The following is an 18,619-nucleotide window of genomic DNA, read 5'->3' as shown; positions in this document are numbered from 1 at the left end:
TGAGAAATCTAAAAGTAAAGACCTACTTTACAACGTTATTAACAAGTGCAGAAGTTACGCTTAAATCCATAATCTGAAGTAATAACCTTTTTTGGATGTTCAATAAGTACTGACATATTCATAGTCAATTTATTTTGACGCCATTGTCTCAACTATAACTTGCCTATAATATCTCTCTTGGTATTTAAACTTATTCCAAAGTGTTACTTGTATATATGCAAATGGAACAAGAAGGTTTATATATGGGCTATTTTTGTACGTTATTTTGTATTGATAGAAAGTTAAAGAACATAGTTATAAACTTTTGATCACTTAGCCGCCATCTTGCTTTGTCGCTTTTCCGTTGTGACCATGGTGGCATGATGTTGGAGGGCACATTGATGGTGTTACCTATCTGGTGAGGGACACAGACAACTCCAACAGTCGTTGTATGTTGGAGATTTCAAAGTAGACACTTAAAAAAAAACAAAGGAGGCAAACCAAGACAGCAACAACAACAACACAACTCCTCCACCTCATGTTCTCCACACGGCTCGAAATCTTAATGAATTTGAGCCTTGAAGTGTGGTGGAAAATGATCCTTTTGTGATTAAAATACGCAGTAATATTCCCATAGCAAAGACGGAGATGGGCAAACAAAGATGGCAACATTGTTTGTTAAAAGTCTATACAATTTTGTTTATTGTATTACTGATATAAGCGTCTGGTTATTTAATAATAACTGTACAACGTCTTTACGCTGTGATGAAATGCATAGTGGTATGTCTTCAATGTTACTCTAACAGCGCTATAAAATTAAGTTATTAATTGCTATGTTTACACTATGATAAAGGAGCTTTTGGTTTTAGGTTTTTTTTGTGTTTGGTGTATAATCATGTCCAACGTGAGTAATGTGTTGTAAGAAAGCAGTTTTTGTTAAATTGGTATAAAGTTGTATTTCTTGTGCACTATAATGGCTTATCGTTTTATAAAGGGAACATAGGTCAGTGCTTCACGTCAATACGACTTTAACATGGGCCTTGGAAACAAACCCATCAACTAATAATAACCTCATGCATAATCAATTGCATAATGACAACTTGTATCTTTTATGCACATTTCTAAAGATTTGACTCCATGATCAAGTGGTTATGGATTTGCTCTACTCATTGGCTATCTTGACATTCAAAATACAGTTTGAATCAATATGTGATAGAGATGAAATTATAAGCAGCGTGTATGAGACCTTTTCGTGGTAAAGCGTTCCATAGCTTAAAGAAAATCTGCTCCTTTCGGGCATAATTTTTTTAGTGAATTGCGTCACGGATTGCCACAGCAACCATAACCATGGCAACAGAAACATGGCCTTCCATCAGCTATACTAATGTCTGTTGTGTGTGGTCGTTACCTATTATAGTATAGTAGGCCATTAGAATTATGACCAACCTTAATTTGCACCGTATGTTTTTCCCGCAACGACGTGTTAGAAAATGAGGTAATAACCAAATCAGATGATCTGCATTATGAGTATCAAATTATAAGGCATGATGGTGTGTTCAAAAAAATAAAAAATAATGTGAGTTGTTTATTGGGTGGCTATCGTAAGGATTGTGTCTGCCAAATATGAGGCACATTAAGGAACAAAATCCATCGAGCCCAATCACACTGAATCAATTTGAATGAATGTTGCTTTGCATTATGCATAGTCTGATAAACCATTTATATAATAAGTTTTGCATCGAGAATAAAGAATATAATTTTTTTTTTTTACCCTTAAACCGATCTGTCTTAAAGGAACACGTTGCCTTGGATCGGACGAGTTGGTCTTTGAAAAGCGTTTGTAACGATTTGTTATGAAATGCATATGTTTTATAGAAAGATATTTTAAGAGTATAAAATAATGATCCACATAATTATCACTCGAAATTTCACGGTTATCCTTTAACGTCACGAACTAACACGGTCGGCCATTTTTTTTAAGTCAAAGTTTTGACTCCACAAAATGGCCACCCGTGTTTCTACCAGAAAGTACTGTGACATACAATGCTTGATAAAATTGTTGTAATGTGTGAAATCATGAACCATCAGTGTGGTGTTATCAAAGATAATTGTAAAACTCAGAATCTCTTTAAATGAGGTCTGTATAGTCTTGGCGAATACTTTACTTGTTTCAATATAACGATGAACTTTGCCCTTTTTCATGTAAACAATGTTGTTTGAATAGTGTTAACTAATGAAAGTCTATCAGTTAAGTAAGGATAGTTTATCACTTGTCTTTTTTTAATATTTTGTATGCAAATTAATTTGTAACCATTGTCAGAATTATTGTGTTTGGTTCACTACGTTCGAGGTTCGATGTGTTGATGGGACTGCGTATTAATAATGAACAATTTGATTTTATATATTATTAAAGGAATATTATTTGCAGTCGGTTATACATTTTTTGTAATGAAACTTCACTATGCGTTTATTGCATATCGATATTATTACGAAGTATATTGAAGGGGAATTAATACAGTGGTATTAATAAAAAGGTAAATAAAATGCGTTTGATTTCATTTTGCTTTCATACGTGTTTTTTTGTGAGTGGAAGTCGGTATTATTCAACTTTCCCATAATATAAGTAATCATCTTTTGTAACAACAGCAGCAGCAGCAACAACAACAACAACAACAACAACAAAACAGAAGATTATTTTTGTTTGTTAATAAATTATAACAAAAATAAACAAATTAATTGGACAAGCTTTAACAAACTAGTGTAGTTGTATTTGTGTAGAATTGTTCACACAAGAAGCATCCACATTTCTATGTAATAATTATAATTTATGCGTTTACCACATCGTCAAAAGCATACGAGCATAAATTATTAACAGCTATGTAAATGTATCATTGGCTGATATGAAATGGAGATAAACAAATAAACTATGATACCTATCACTCGACTGAGAGGTTGAAGAAATAGTCCGTATTGGGAACGAGGATCTCTTCATAATAACACGTATGAAATACACACCACATGGTGAGACAGACGTATCCCCATACTTTTGTTTGGGAACTGGCCTGGGCCCAATTTAAAAAAGCTGCTTAGCACGAAAATTTGCTTAGCATGATATTTTTGCCTTGACAAAAACATGATTGCCAACCAAATTTCCACATGATTTTCAGGAAAAATAAGAAACAACAGCTTAATACCGTAACAAGCAATAATTTTTTTATGCAACAAATGAAAATTTTGGTTGCTATTCCTGTTTTTATCAAGGAAGGAATTTCATGCTAAGCAAATTTTCAGTGCTTAGCAGCTCTATGAAATTGGGCCCTGGTGATCAGTCTTTTTTTCTTTGTCCTTTTCTTCCCTCCTTTGTGCTTTTTAACATGCGTTCTGCGCCTTTGATCATTTTGTATGAAAGGGGCGCAATATAAATTTTAAAATATTATTATGATGAGCTAACCATGGGCTCAGCTGCCAGTCATCACAGCTAAGCAAAATGACAAACCCTTTATTAGCTGGGACGAAGAACCCACAAAAACAACTCGCCTCATCCCTGTGGCATTGTTTGCAGTGGGGTAGATATCTCAGAATAATGATGAACAAGTTATGAGCAATGTATAAACGGCAATGGGGCACTGCAGCGATTTTAATTAGCATGCACGTTGTTCTCATTGAATTAGCAACCGATTTTATTTATGATTTTATGCTGACACAATTTGTTTTCCCTCCCTCCAAAAATAAATAGTGTGTTTTAACTTGTTACTTGTTTTTTCGTAGCCATCATTTAACCTTGTAGCTTTGATTTATTCTACAATAAAACATACATCAACAACAAGATATTGGTCTTATGGAGGTGCAAGGCGACACGAATGAAGGCATAAAACTGGAATAAAAAATAAATCAATAAAACGAAGCATTATAACAAGGCCTATGGCTCTCCCAGGGCCGCCACAGAAATGAAGGAGGAAATGGACAGTCGAAGCCCGTTGAGGGAGTCTTCCCACAAAAGTGTTTGTAATTTTTAACAAAATCTCTGAATTTCCATAGATTTCAGCAGTGGGGGAGCTAGGGGCATCTTTTTTTGTTTAATTTTGTGTAACATACTGCAAGTCTGAAAGATATATTCCACCAGTCTTCCAGCGTTTATTTGTTGAGCCTGTGGGCACTTGAATCGGAGTCTATGCCTAACCACCGAGGGGAAAAATGTTGGAACATCAATAATGTGCCCCCCCCCCCTTCAAACTACCACCACTGGTGACACCACACACATATTTGTGTTATTTACATGTATTTAAATGTAACAATATAAACAAAATGTGCGTTGGTTTAAAATGGAAGATGCCTACAAAATATTAATGACGAAGGAATTAAACAAGTTATTTAAAATAACTCTGGCTGGTTGTCGTCTGCTCGCATTACTGCAAATCATTAATAGCGCCCTCTTGTGTCAATTTTCTTACTTAGACAGTACACCAAACTACAACTTCCAACATACTCGTTATTCAACGGCTAGGGCTGGATTTCAGACGCTTTTGCAGGATTGATAGATGTGCCGGCTGGCAATTTCAGGCCCAATACTGTGCTAGCTTCTGTTCGGTATTTGCCTGAGAAATTCGAGAATTTTGTGTTGACTATTTTTCGAAATTTCTGTAATTGATAAAGCATGCAGACGCAAGGTTTTACCGACACTAATAGAAGTGAATGTTCGTGATATAATGTGATGATTGGTGAGTTTTGTAACTAATACCGACACTTTTAACAATATTTTCAATTGCCGTTGACTTGATCTTGGTGGTGCTTGTGAGTTGTTGATGAAACAAACGACGGGCCGTGGTGCCCTATTTTTGTATTTCACACTAGAATTAGAAATACTACACGAAGGCTTCTACGTGTAATTTCTAGAAGTAGTGGTGCCCCTGCACAAATTGTAGGACGATACCTTCGTCGTCTTCGTGCCATTTTTAAATAGAACTTTAACATTAACATTCATTTTCATATGCTATCTCGTAGAAGATAGATAGATAGATAAGATAGTAGAAAATTAAGAAGGGTTCTCGTTTTCACGCGTTTGTTCGTTGGGTTCTTTTTTTAAATTGAATAATGAACTTCCTAAGCTTCATTAAGTTCATTTCCCCCCACATCACATGATAATGATTCATCATACTCCTAGACCTATGCGGTTTTGTTTTGCTATCGTCTCCTGTAACCTCATGAGTCAAAGACGTACATCTCTCACAAAAAAAGGCAGACTCGTTATTGTCATTTTTTTCTAAACATTTTCTCAATGGTGCCAGGAAAGGATTCATTAGACATTGAGGATAAGTTTGTGTTCCTACAATTTGTGTCATGATTTTCGAAAGTGGTAAAAATGAAGCAAATCTGTTGACCAGCTGTCAAAGTTGTACGTGTTGGACCCGATTGCCGTTTGCAGTTCGAGCTTGAGTCGTAACCCTCCGGCTTCGCTGTCGGCAGGAGGGTTACGTTATCGCTACTTCTAGAAACTATAAGGCTCCCCTGTGAGCCTTATAGTTTCTAGAAGTAAGTTATCGCAATAGAATTGTTATATATACCTTGGTACAAATCGTGAGTTTCATAGGTTGAGGAACCAATCATGCAATGTGATACAAAAACGCATCTTCCATGGCTGCCAGAGCGGAGGGTAACATGAGTGATGTTTACCAGTGTACATCACCGTGATCATTCCCACCGGAGGTTGATTTCCAGCGCTGTGTATGAAACACCCACGAGTTCGAGGGAACAGTGAAGAATTGTTTCGTATTTGGACAAACTGTTCATCTGCCTAAATGCATACTTCGTTGTAATAATGTTTGAAGATGACAGCAAAACTTTGAGAAGAGGAATTATAATATAATAGATGATGAATTTGCATCAGGGATAAAGATTATTAATTTAATTTACCCATACACCGATGTGTGTTGGCACTGTATACTGTACTCTGTACTTTCCCGAGTCCTGTGAAAAAATATCACAGGCATATTTACTCGGGTGGGATTCGAACCCATGCCCCTTGCAATTCTAGAGCAGTGTCTTACCAACTAGACTACCCAGATTGCCCGGTAGCTAGAGGCAGTTCGAATCATATGTTTTGGCAGCAGGTACCGCAATGCTATAATACATGTACCGGGTACATAGATGTTAAATTTGCATCGGGATAGAGAATATTAATTTTTGGTTTTATGACAGATTCTCCTCCCACACCGGCAGTTAAAAAATGAAATAAAAATCTTTCTTTTCTTCATTTGGAGGATTGAGTTGAGGTGTGTAGGCCAAACGAATTTTGTTTGAATGAGTTATTGTAAAGAATTTTTCAAATGTTTGTTGAACTTGAAGTACCTATTTGGAAGTAAATAATTAAAATTAACTAAACATTGGAGGCGGGAACTTCATTAACATGAAACTAATTTACCCAAAGCTAGTGTTTAGTGCAGTAAATCAGGCCCTTTTAATATTGTTGTTGGAGAAGACCTTAAAACAGAACAATTATAACAAGAGGTGTTTATATATACATCTTTGTAACTAAAAACTCTATCTATATTTCTACCCAGGTTATACAAGCATCCAGTGAAAGAGTGAATAATGGCTTCCATATCAATATCCTCATCTTCCATGTTACCAATCATCATGTGTGTACCTATCATCCTGTGCCTTACAATACTCCCAGTCAGTGCCTTCTCTCAAATATGGGAACCAGTCAGTACAGAGGACCCTGGAATCAAAGGGGTGTTACACGGCTACCCAAACCCCTGGATGGATCCTGAACAGTGCGGGCGTACTTACGGAGAGGAAGCCTGGATATGTGATGTGGATGGTGTACTGTCTAAAGAAGATGGTAAGGATGTAGACCCTGTGGCAACCAAACACTATTAGTTAACCATAGGACTTTGATCGAACTTGCTCATCAAGGCTTGAAACAGACCGATCCATTAGGCCCTGCCGGCCCACCTTGATGTGTGAGCAAGGACACATGAGCCTCTCCAATGCCATTCTGCACAACTCTGCCGCGCGTGCCAAGCATACGCGCACGCATGTCAGACTTTATTAATCGGACTTGCGCAATGAGTTGTGATTGGTCAATACGCAATGCGTATAAAAGAGTTTAATGAATCGGTCTATTGATTCACATGGGACCACAGGCCCGGGGCTAGTGACTTAAGCACCAGGCCAGTAAACTCACAACCAGACATGTCCACCAGCTGACTTGTGTTTTAGTTCAATTGTTCCCTGTCAGTCTGATAAATCTCCTCTAACCCTCCAGGGGTCGATTTCACAAAGAGTTAGTACTAGTCTTATCTCTGGTTGGGACGAGTTACTCTTCCTAACTTAGGACTACCCTTAGGTTTTTAATATCTCCTAGGACTGTTCTTAAGTTAGGACTAGTCCGAACTCTTTGTGAAGTCGACCCTTGAGTTATAGAAGAAATTCTTGCCAATAATACAAATAAGGTAAATCTGCTCATTAGTGCTTGTCCGAATTGAAACAATTCAACTATTATTATAAACTGTGGAGCATTTCTTTCTCATTTAAACTCTGGTCTTGTAAACATATTCTAGTCTAATCGGACGCCCTTGGATAGAGGGCAAAAGAAGTTTATTCGTTGGCCCACTGCACTGTGACACGCAGACAAACATGAGCATTTCCTTTGTTTCACAATTTCACCTATTTTTTGGGTGTCATGGCCGAGCAGTTTAGAGCATTGAATTCAAGTTCTGGTGGTTTAGTCAAAGTTTGGGTGCGTATTACTATAATTGCTTCATTCCTAGAGGTGTATAAATTTTTACATGCAAGGGTAGTAGAGGTTGATACTGACAGTATTTGAAAAAGCCTTTGGAGCGCCATGGCAGCATTAGCCTGTTTAGTCCCAAGGGAGCTGAGAAAGACTATAGGAATGTTTTTGGCTCAATGACCAGGGCCCAATTTCATAGGGCTGCTAAGCACGAAAACTTGCTTAGCATGAAATTTCTAACTTGATAAAAACAGGATTACCAACCAAATTTTGATTTGTTGCAATAGCTTGTTACTGGTATTCAGCTGTTGTTTGCTTATCCTGAAAATCATGTGGAAATTTGGTTGGTAATCCTGTTTTTATAAAGGCAAAAATTGCATGCTAAGCAAACTTTTGTGCTTAACTTGGTCCCTGGGCACTATTTAAAAAAAAAGTGGTCCAGTAGTCTTCTCATTTCTGTTCTTTTGAATTTCATGAAGCAATTTCTTATTTTTTCATCCAGCTGATGAAATAAACAATCTGTTGACTGTGGTCAACACGAATGCTTCATGTGTTTGTAACTGCAGCAAGAATGCAACAATGGAGTCAGGATACGTCCTTGCAGTCGCTGTAGTCAAGACACTTGAGATTGACAATGCAAGGTAAGAAGAGGGATTACTCTGCCCTCAATGCCGTACCTAATTGCAGAGGTATTCATGTAGTTGAAAACTTTCCATGAGTATGACTATCACTTGAAAATAGTGAAATGACATTGAAAAGGAGGCCAGCCTTGATACACTGTGTGATGTAATGTCTGAATAATCTTATGCAGATAAATTGTTACATATATATAACTTGTGCCTTGTACCTTGTCACTTGCACCTTATAGGTTGTACCTTGTACCTTGTACCCTGTAACTTGTACCTTGTTGTCCCTTGTAGGTTGTACCTTGTAACTTGTACCTTGTACCCTGTAACTTGTACCTTGTCCCTTGTAGGTCGTACCTTGTCCCTTGTAGGTCGTATCTTGTCCCTTGTAGGTTGTACCTTGTAACTTGTACCTTGTCCCTTGTAGGTTGTAACTTGTAACCTTTACCTTGTACCTTGTCCCTTGTAGGTTGTACCTTGTACCCTGTAACTTGTACCTTGTACTTTGTCCCTTTTAGGTTGTACCTTGTACTTTGTACCTTGTACCTTGTAACTTGTACCTTGTCCCTTGTAGGTTGTAACTTGTAACTTTTACCTTGTACTTTGTCCCTTGTAGGTTGTTCTGTACTTTGTACCATGTAACTTGTGGGCCTACTTTGTAACTTTTGCATTGTACCTTGTAACTTGTACCTTGTCCCTTGTAGGTCGTACCTTGTAACTTGTACCTTATACCATGTCCCTTGTAGGTTGTACCTTGTACCTTGTACCCTGTAACTTGTACCTTGTACTTTGTTCCTTGTAGGTTGTACCTTGTAACTTGTACCTTGTACCCTGTAACTTGTACCTTGTCCCTTGTAGGTTGTACCTTGTTCCTTGTACCTTGTACCCTGTAACTTGTACCTTGTCCCTTGTAGGTCGTACCTTGTCCCTTGTAGGTTGTACCTTGTCCCTTGTAGGTTGTACCTTGTACCTTGTACCCCGTAACTTGTACCTTGTACTTTGTCCCTTGTAGGTTGTACCTTGTACCCTGTAACTTGTACCTTGTACTTTGTTCCTTGTAGGTTGTACCTTGTACCCTGTAACTTGTACCTTGTACTTTGTCCCTTGTAGGTTGTACCTTGTACCCTGTAACTTGTACCTTGTACTTTGTCCCTTGTAGGTTGTACCTTGTAACTTGTACCTTGTACCCTGTAACTTGTACCTTGTCCCTTGTAGGTTGTAACTTGTAACTTTTACCTTGTACTTTGTCCCTTGTAGGTTGTTCTGTACTTTGTACCATGTAACTTGTGGGCCTACTTTGTAACTTTTGCATTGTACCTTGTAGGTTGTACCTTGTTCCTTGTTCCTTGTACCTTGTACCTAGGCATTGCCATCCACTGCAGGATATAGCCCCATGTCAGACTTTTTCATGTAGCCCTTTCTTGGCTGTCTGGTGTAGTTCTTCCCTGTAATCTTTACTATTTAATCCTTACATCATTTCTTTGGTCTACCTCTGGATCTTTTCCCTACTCTGTGTTGCGGTGCTTTGGTTCTTATTGTCCATCTATTATACTGGCACTCTTGTGCCCCTTGAGCACCTTAACTTGGTGGATTGGGCGCAATACAAATACTCTGTACTATTATTCTTATAATTGTTTTTAAAATTGCAATAACAGAAATACTTTGAGGCGTCTATAGAGAAAGTACTGTATGAAATGTTTGTTTTGCGAGGGGTGTTAATTGTTTCACACTATAATATGAGTACTAAAAATTGTATGTCGAGAAATAGCTGATAGGCCCTAGTAGGGTGTTATTTGAAAAATGTTATTACGTGTTGTCATTTGAAAGCTCTTATTGTCATGTATGTGATTTGTAAATAAACCCAGTTTTGAGTTTGGTAGGAAGAGCTCCGTCTGAGCATGGAGTGCCTCAAAAAATATGAAACTAACCCCTTCTTTCTCTCTCTCCGTTCTAATGAATCCAACAGGCTGGATATTGAGGAGTACAGTGACAGGTTAAAACAGCAATGGTTCATTGATAAAACCTGTGATGATAGTGGCCTTATACTGGCACTCTTTAATGATTCAGACTCAGAGGTAAGAAATGCAACTTTTCTGAGAGGGTTAATACCAGAAGTTTCCCCCAAATTGAATCCTAAAGGAATTTTTTGATTGGGTTTCACAGCCAAAAATGCCTCCTTAGCGATAAAAAAAGCCTATTGGTGTTCTATCAAGTAACATTTTTTGTGTGTTTTGTTGTTGTTTTTGTTTTCTTTTAAAACTTTGGTTTTTAAAAAGTATTCCAGTATTCAAATTTGAGCCCTAAGCCTAAAGCACAGTTTGGTGTTAGGCTACTGCCGGGGTATGGAAGCACACAGCACTTTGGACTCTAAAGGGCTGAGGGGGTAGCACACCAGGAAAACAAATACATGATCTTTGCAACCTCTATACAAATTGATGTTAATGAATAATACATGTATGTATATAAGTAGCTGTGGTATTGTCAGCATTGTTATATATGTAGGTCCGGTTCCTGTTGTGTACTAATATTATGCAGTTCTTTTTTAGCACGTTATTACAACTGATGAGGCCTTTTCAATGCTCAGTATTTTGTGTACAAGGTGTACGGGGGCATGTTTAAAAAAAAAAAGGTTTACAGAAACAGTTTCTAAGGTGCTGTGGTGCAATCTGCTACCAAGCAGACCAGAAATCTCCTTGGCAAACCCCTACTCCGAACAATAAGTGTACTTATTATAGATGTTAAATTTGCATCGTGAATAAAGAATATTATTTTAGTTTTTACCCATACACCTATGTGGTAGCGCTGTGGGTATACTCAGTACTTTCCCTAGTCCTGTGAAACAATAAAACACAGGAGTCGAACTGCCTTTAGCTACCGGGCAACCTCGGTAGTCTAGTTGGTAAGACACTGCTCTAGAATTGCAAGGGTCGTGGGTTCGAATCCCACCCAAGTAATATGCCTGTGATATTTTTTTCACAGGACTTGGGGAAATTACGAGTATACCCCCAGCGCTAACACATCGGTGTATGGGTAAAAACTAAAATTAACATTAAGTGTACTGGTCAACAACAGACAGAACCTGTAGCTTTACGTCCCTTTTAAACATCAAAGCAATAAAGCCTTTATTATAAGAATTATCATATCAATATTTTTTACAGATCTTCATTTCGTTGGGTGAGGCCTTAGACGATCTTCTCTCGGACCAGGCATTGCCGCTAATCTACAAAGCCATCCAGCCAAGCCTGAGTGACAGAGAACTAACCCTAGCCCTGAACACAACGATACAACAGTTAAGCTCCTTAATAGATGAAGCCATAACTGCAAACACTGAGCCAAATAATTTAGTAGCGGGAATCCTCGGTGTGATTACAATATTATCTATTTTGTTATTTCATTACTGGATAAAGTATTAAAGGTTTTTTGTTTTTTTTACCTCCATGATCAAACATGTAGCTTGTTGCACCTACAAGTAGTGACCAAGCACATGTGAGCCATTTGCGTGTTAGATTTGAATATTGTCTGGTACAATGACGTGCTTGATCACAAGTTACCACTTAAATTTGATTTCACCAGATTATAGAGGCAGTTGCTATGTCACTTGATTCGGGGCAAGCTTTTCTATAGCAACCTCCAGATGAGCAAACCCTAGTACCATTGTGCTATACACCTTCGTTCAAAAAATTGTATGGGTGCTCACCGTCTCTTATGTAACTATGCAAAAGCTTGTCCCGAATCATGTGACATGGCAACTGTCTCTATCATGTCTATAGTCTTGTGAATTCAAATTTAAGTGGAAACTTGTGATCAAGCACTTCATTGTACCAGACAATATTCAAATGTAACACGCAAATGGCTTATTCATCAGGGCCCAATTTCATGGCTCTACTTCTCATCATAAGCAAAGAGTCGATGCTTATACTGGCCTTTGAGCGGTTAAGACCTCTGAGCCTTATTTCATGGCTCTGCTTACCATGGATGTCTGCAGGTACAGCCTATATAGTTATCAATAATAATAATAATGGAGTCTTATATAGCGCCGGTATCTGCCACAAAAAGGCACTCATGGCACTCGCTCATGATACAAATAAACATTTTTACAGGGCACCGTAAGAACAGAGTTTCATGGTAAGAACAGCCATAAAATTGAATAGACGTTCATTTTTGTTTGGGAATATAATAATACAATTTGGCTTTTAACCCTTATGCCGATGTGTTCTAAGCACTGTATACTCGGTATGTAAGGGTTAAATAAAAACAAATCATATTCTTTATTTCAAAAATTTCAATATTCAAAATTTAACATATGTTAAAATGTGGAGGTACCCGCTGATAAGGATTCAAAATGTGTCAAGCCATCTGGGATGGACAGCTTGGTGGTCTAGTGGTAAGACATCTGCTCAAGCAATCCGAAGCTCATGGGTTCGAATCCCACCTGAGTGATTTGCCTGTGGATTTGTTTTCACAGAACTCTGGAGTTTTCGTCCCATAATTACTTTTAAAAGCACCGAGTATACATTGCTTACCACACACCAGTGTAGAGTTAAGCCAGAGTTATATTCTTTTTTCTCAACTATTTCACCAATTAAATTTCAAAAATTTTGTTGAAGATTAAAGGAACATGTTGCCTTAGATCGGTCGAGTTGGTCTTCGAAAAGCGTTTGAAACCGTTTCATGCAAATGGTTAGGTAGATACTTTAAAAGAAAAATATAATGATCCACACAAACATGCCTCGAAATTGTATGGTTTTCCTTTTACGTCGTAAAGAACCATGGTTGGCCATTTTGTGGAGTCAAAATTTTGACTTCTTAAAATAGCCGAGTGTGTTAGTTCGCGACGTAAAAGGAAAACCGTACAATTTCGAGGCATGTTTGTGTGGATAATATTCTTCTTATAAAGTATCTACCTAACTATTTGCATGAAACGGTTTCAAACGCTTTTCAAAGACCAACTCGACCGATCCAAGGCAAAATGTTCCTTTAATCTTCAACAAAATAATTTTGAGTGTTACTTGTGTCCATTATTTTATTCTACTTTTAAAATATCTTTCAAACTATATGCATTTAATAAAGCTTTTCAAAGACCAACTCGTCCAATCCAAGGCAACGTGTCCCTTTGAGAATGTTACACATTCCAATTTGTGTCATGTAAAACAGGACCAAAATGCAGCTATTTTGAAATCCAAAATGGCAGCCACATGGGTGGCAATTTCCGGTGGCCCTTGGACTAAAAATTTTTGTATTTTGTTACTTAAACCATGTGCCAAGTTTGATGCTCTTAAGGGAAAGTGCATGATGTATTTATCAGCGTAGCCACCCCACTATTATTCTTTGACCAGGGCCAAATTTCATAAAACCCAACCAAATTTCCACGTGATTTTCAGGATTTAGCATGCTAACAACAGCTGAGTACCAGTAACAAGCAATATGCAACAAATGAAAATTTGGTTGGTAATCCTGTTGTTACCAAGGAAGAAAATTCATGCTAAGCACATTTTTGTGCTTGCATGCTTAATGAAATTGGGCCCATTTGAGTCTTGAGCCTTGAGGTGCCTGCAACCAGTCTTCCAGTTTTTGTGTTGGTATTGAGAATTCAATAGAGTATAAAAATTATCCATGAATGTATTTGTATATCTCCGTGAAACATTCCTGTAATATTTTTTCAAATAGAGTTTATGCAATATATACAAAAACAAATAAGGTATGAATGTGCTTCATTTGATATTTATGAATCTTTATAATAATAATAGTAGCTTAAATGACACCATTGTAACATAGTAAGGTATAAAGGTAATTATTTATAGTAACCTTGACGTGTACCTGTTGTCTTTTTATAAAGGAATGTTTGTATTCCTGATTTAAAACAACCCAGATTCAAACCAAATTTGCTGCCACCTTCTAATATAAATAGTAGTACCAACTTTACAGATACAGGATATGTCATCCACAATAAGGGTTTCGTAGATACCAATAATGTGTATGTTATAGTATAGGCGAATGCTGTTGCAATAAATTATATGTTGCAGATGGACTGTCTCTCTTTCTCACCAACCTGCTTCTTTTATTATGGGATATTTGCTGGCCTTGAAGGCACTGGACACTATTTGTAATTACTAAAAAATAATTGTTAGCACAAAAAATTACTTGATATCAAGCAATGGAGAGCTGTTGATGGTATAAAACCTTTCGAAACGGCTCTCTTTGAAGTAACGTAGTTTTCCACTAAAATACTTGAATTTGATTTTGAGACCTCAGAAATAGATTTTGAGGTCACGAAATCAAGCATCTGAAAGCACACAACTTTGTGTGACGAGGATGTTTTACCCGTTATTATCTCGCAACTTCGACGACAAATTGAGTTCAAATTTGCACAAGTTTGTTATTTCGTGCATAGTTGAGATACACCAAGTGAGGCTTGGTCTTTGACAATTATCAATAGTGTTCAGTGTCTTTAAAATCCCAACTATAGTCGAACTGACCAGAAAATTAAGATTTTGATTTTATATCACGAAAACAAATATATGTGCTAATAGTTATTTGTAGCTAATACACAATTTTTATCAGGATCCTGACATTAAATAACGTCAAAGTCGCATGAGCAATAGTTGTCTACGTTTTTTTCTTTTTTTTCTTCAACATCTCAGAGAGTAAAACAACTAATTATAAACCATATAATTTGACATTTTTAAGGCCAAAAATAAAGCGATTTTTGTAAATGCGATCAAAAACCTCATTTCCAAGTGATCAGTATCATCTTACTGGGTGAAATACAATAAAAAATGTATGCCGTTTGTTGTCCAATGAGGAGGACTTGTTGTTATTATGCAAATTAGTTTCTGAGCCCGGGCCGGGCCGCGGTTGGGGGGGGGGGGGGGGGTTGTGTGATCACGTGCTTCGAACTTATTACGGTGCCGCGCTGGGCAGTTTTCGAACAACAATGTGCATTATTTAAAAACAATTTTTTGTTGTATGTTTATTTATTGATTTGCCTTTGGGTAGTGAAACTTCTGATGAAATACATGTAGTAACAAAAAAGAAACTGTTCTGACCAATTGATGAAGACTGACCAATTAAAACGACTGTACCAAGGCCGTCGGATGACCACGTGACTCCACAAAATCACACATATTCCTCTAAGACAAAATGGACGGCCTCAACACGTGAACGCGTCTCTATTTACAAACAAATTGACCGGAGTGTACGGGATTTCCAATGGCACGACTACCACAAAAAGCGTGATGGTAAGTTACTTTATATGATTGTGATATGACTATTTTGATATAATGCATTTATCATTAAGAATTTGACTTGAATGTGGGGCCCGTGTTCGACATAATTGAGTTGAAATGTCTCATTAGAGCGCCACCTATCGGCAGGAGTAAAGGCATGTACACTTTTTGATGGGTGCAATCATCACCACATAATTGTTAGTTTACAATTAATTAATAAAGCATTAAAGTGCCTCAGTTTGGACAAGTTTACTGTGCTAAAACTTATGTGCAGCACCGCGGAGAGCACATAATGGCCAGCCCTTTTATTTTTACTTGAAATTGAACAAAATTGTACTACTTCCAAAGACCAAATGTCATGCTACTCCTAGAACTGTTTGTGTTTCGTCAGGCCATGACGATAGCCTAGCCTAGTTTCCGTATGGCGCCACCACTTTTTCATTCGACAGAAATAATAAAGTATCTAATTTACCTCAATGAGATATCCTTTTTTGTAAAAATTTGTGAAAAAGTGGTGGCGCCATATGGAATGTTATCCCAGAACCGAAATATAGTTCTAGGAGTAATGTCATGCATGCTACATTTAGCCTTAGTAAATAACATGTGAAATCCAGATAGTTGGCTGAGCAAAATTCCTGGATGAAATCAGTTCCCGATACAAATTGTTATTAAAATATTACTTTCTCATTACTTTTTGTCATCCTCTACAGATCAAGTAGTTCAGACAGAGAGTGTCAGATCTTTGTTCATATTGGCTGACCATCAAACAGTCAACGGAAGCACATCTGTGAAGGATGAAGCATTTAGACAACTTTACCAACTTCAAAAGAGTAAAATACCAAAGTTAATATTCTTTATCCCTGATGCAAATTTAAACATCTATTATAACGTTGTGGTACCTGCTGCCAAAACATAGGATTCGAACTACCCATAGATACCCGGCAGTCTCAGTAGTCTAGTTGGTAAGACACTGCTCTAGAATTGCAAAGGTCGTGGTTTCGAATCCCAACTGAGTAATATATGCCTGTGATGTTTGCACAGGACTCGGGAAAGTACTGAATATACAGTGCTTAACACACATCATTATTTGGATAAAAAAACAAAATTAATAAGTTGAAATGATGTAGGAGAAGAAACACCTTCATTTTCATAGAAGTTTCATACAAACAGTATTTTCTATCTTTTAAACACGTGTTTGGTGTGCACTTTGGTTTTGTTTCCATCACAAATTATATAGCATTTTATGTTGAAACAGTTCCCAAAAATGCTTTGATGTTTGAGATTTGCATTGATGGTCTGTTGATATTTAAACAAGTTGTTCAAACTTTTTTCTTCATTTATTCTTTTATCTACACAGTTCCTCATTTGATTCCTCATTCGATGTTGGCAACAATCTACCGTGGCTAGTCAATCAACTTTGAAGGTAGGATACATTTTTCTGTATAAAAAAGGCTTAAAGGCACTGGCCTAATGTCCAGTGCCTAGTATTCAGTGCCTTTAAGCCTTTTTTAGTTATCACTGTTATCATCAAAACTTACTTCGATCAATTGTTTTTGAGGAAGATGTAATTTTCAACTAAAATATTTGAATAGATTTTGAGGTCTTGAAATCAAGCATCGGAAAGCATACAACTTCCTGTGACAAGGGTGACAAGGATGTTTTTTTCTTCCATGATTATCTTGCAATTTGACAAGTTCAAATGTTCACACATTTTGTGCATATGTTGAGATACACAAAGTGAGAAGACTGGTCTTTGACACTTACCAAAGGTGTCCAATGTCTTTAATCTCATACACAATTCCAGGAATGTGTCAGGCATGCAGATCTTTAGTTGATCAGCTGATTTCCTTCTTTTTGGTTTCTCAGATGTGCCATTACAAGTTGCAAACCAAAACTCATTTTCTCCCAGCTAAAATGCAGTTGCTTGCCTTTATGTACACGTTGAGTTGCTTACAAAAACTCTGAAGGCATAACTTTAAATATGAAACTAACTTTGGGTAGACATGCCACCTGAAATATGTTTGAGCATTAGTTATTTGTTAAAGGGACACATTGCCTCGGATTGGGCAAGTTGGTCTATGAAAAGCATTTGAAAGTGTTTGTTATGAAATGCATATTATTTAAAAGGTGGAAATTGTAGAATATAAGAATCCACACATATATGCCTTGAAATTGCACAGTTTTTCACTATCATCGTGAACCGGCACGCCAATTTGTGGAGTCAAATTTTTGACAATACAAAATGGCCGACCGTGTTAGTTCACAAAGTAAGAAAAAAACACGCGATTTTGAGGCATAAATGAATCATTACATTCTACTTTTTTTCTGATAACAGTTTATGTGAAATTGGGCCTAGATGTATCGCTAAAACACACTGTCAAAGTGTTAATTTTTAAATAATTTTGTTGTGTTCATAATAGTATGAAGATAAATCATTTGCACACCTCAGATTGCAGTCTTTCAAACCAAAGATAAATTAATGTAAGTGGGCTTAGCGCTCACAAGCTTTCACGCTTTGTGCCCATATTTTTTGTTTTCAACAGTCTATCACATCCCTGAAATGTAGCAGCTCATTACCTGTTGAAAGTTTGACATGCTACTTCGGGAAATTCTTTATTCAAAACTATTGGAACAGAATTCATATGCTTATCTAAATTCCAATGATGTACTTAATACTCAGATGTTTGTTGTATTGACCGGGTTAAAGGTTTTCCTAACTGTTTAATATTATTTCGAAATTTCCTCTCTTTCATCCTCTACAGATCAACTTATCAAGACAGAGAGTGGCGGATCTCCATTCAAGTTCAAGTTCATCACCAGTGGAGATGCCTTTTTCTCAGCAGTAGTTTAGTGTTTGTAGCTTTGAATTTATAACTACTTGTATCTGGGATGGATCTGAAGGTTTAATATAATATCACCAAGATAATGAAGGCTTTTCTTAAAAGCATCATTGTCTGCAAGATTGAAATGTGCACATCCTGAGTGGTGAATCATTCATACTTTCTTTGTGGGGTGATCTACCTATATTTACCCATGGTGAATCATCCATACTT

The 18,619-nt window shown here is 37.1% G+C and overlaps 1 protein-coding gene and 1 long non-coding RNA gene across 2 annotated transcripts; both read left to right on the top strand.

Moving 5' to 3' along the window:
* Positions 1 to 4,542: 4,542 nt before the first annotated feature.
* LOC117292114 lies at positions 4,543 to 12,997 on the top strand. The gene is made up of 5 exons (XM_033774038.1): positions 4,543 to 4,697; positions 6,537 to 6,820; positions 8,217 to 8,355; positions 10,307 to 10,415; positions 11,499 to 12,997. Exons 2-5 carry the CDS (start codon positions 6,568 to 6,570, stop codon positions 11,751 to 11,753), a joined length of 756 nt encoding a protein of 251 aa, XP_033629929.1. The 5' UTR covers positions 4,543 to 4,697; positions 6,537 to 6,567; the 3' UTR covers positions 11,754 to 12,997.
* A 2,485-nt stretch (positions 12,998 to 15,482) lies between these two features.
* LOC117293151 lies at positions 15,483 to 18,375 on the top strand. Its single transcript, XR_004519363.1, has 4 exons — positions 15,483 to 15,578; positions 16,277 to 16,396; positions 16,924 to 16,989; positions 18,329 to 18,375. It is a non-coding gene; the product is annotated as an uncharacterized LOC117293151 (long non-coding RNA).
* The last annotated feature ends 244 nt before the right edge of the window (positions 18,376 to 18,619 follow it).

The sequence above is a fragment of the Asterias rubens genome, chromosome 7, assembly GCF_902459465.1.
Source record: "Asterias rubens chromosome 7, eAstRub1.3, whole genome shotgun sequence".
Taxonomy (NCBI): Eukaryota; Metazoa; Echinodermata; class Asteroidea; order Forcipulatida; family Asteriidae; genus Asterias; species Asterias rubens.
Note: the sequence above shows the minus strand (reverse complement) of the source record. Positions and strands in the feature narration are given on the sequence as shown.

Excerpts from the sequence above, each read along its gene's own strand:
- LOC117292114 (XM_033774038.1), top strand. The coding sequence starts at position 6,568 with ATGGCTTCCATATCAATATCCTCATCTTCCATGTTACCAATCATCATG. Across the intron at positions 8,356-10,306 it reads CTTGAGATTGACAATGCAAG|GCTGGATATTGAGGAGTACA; the intron begins GTAAGAAGAGGG and ends TGAATCCAACAG. Across the intron at positions 10,416-11,498 it reads TTAATGATTCAGACTCAGAG|ATCTTCATTTCGTTGGGTGA; the intron begins GTAAGAAATGCA and ends TATTTTTTACAG.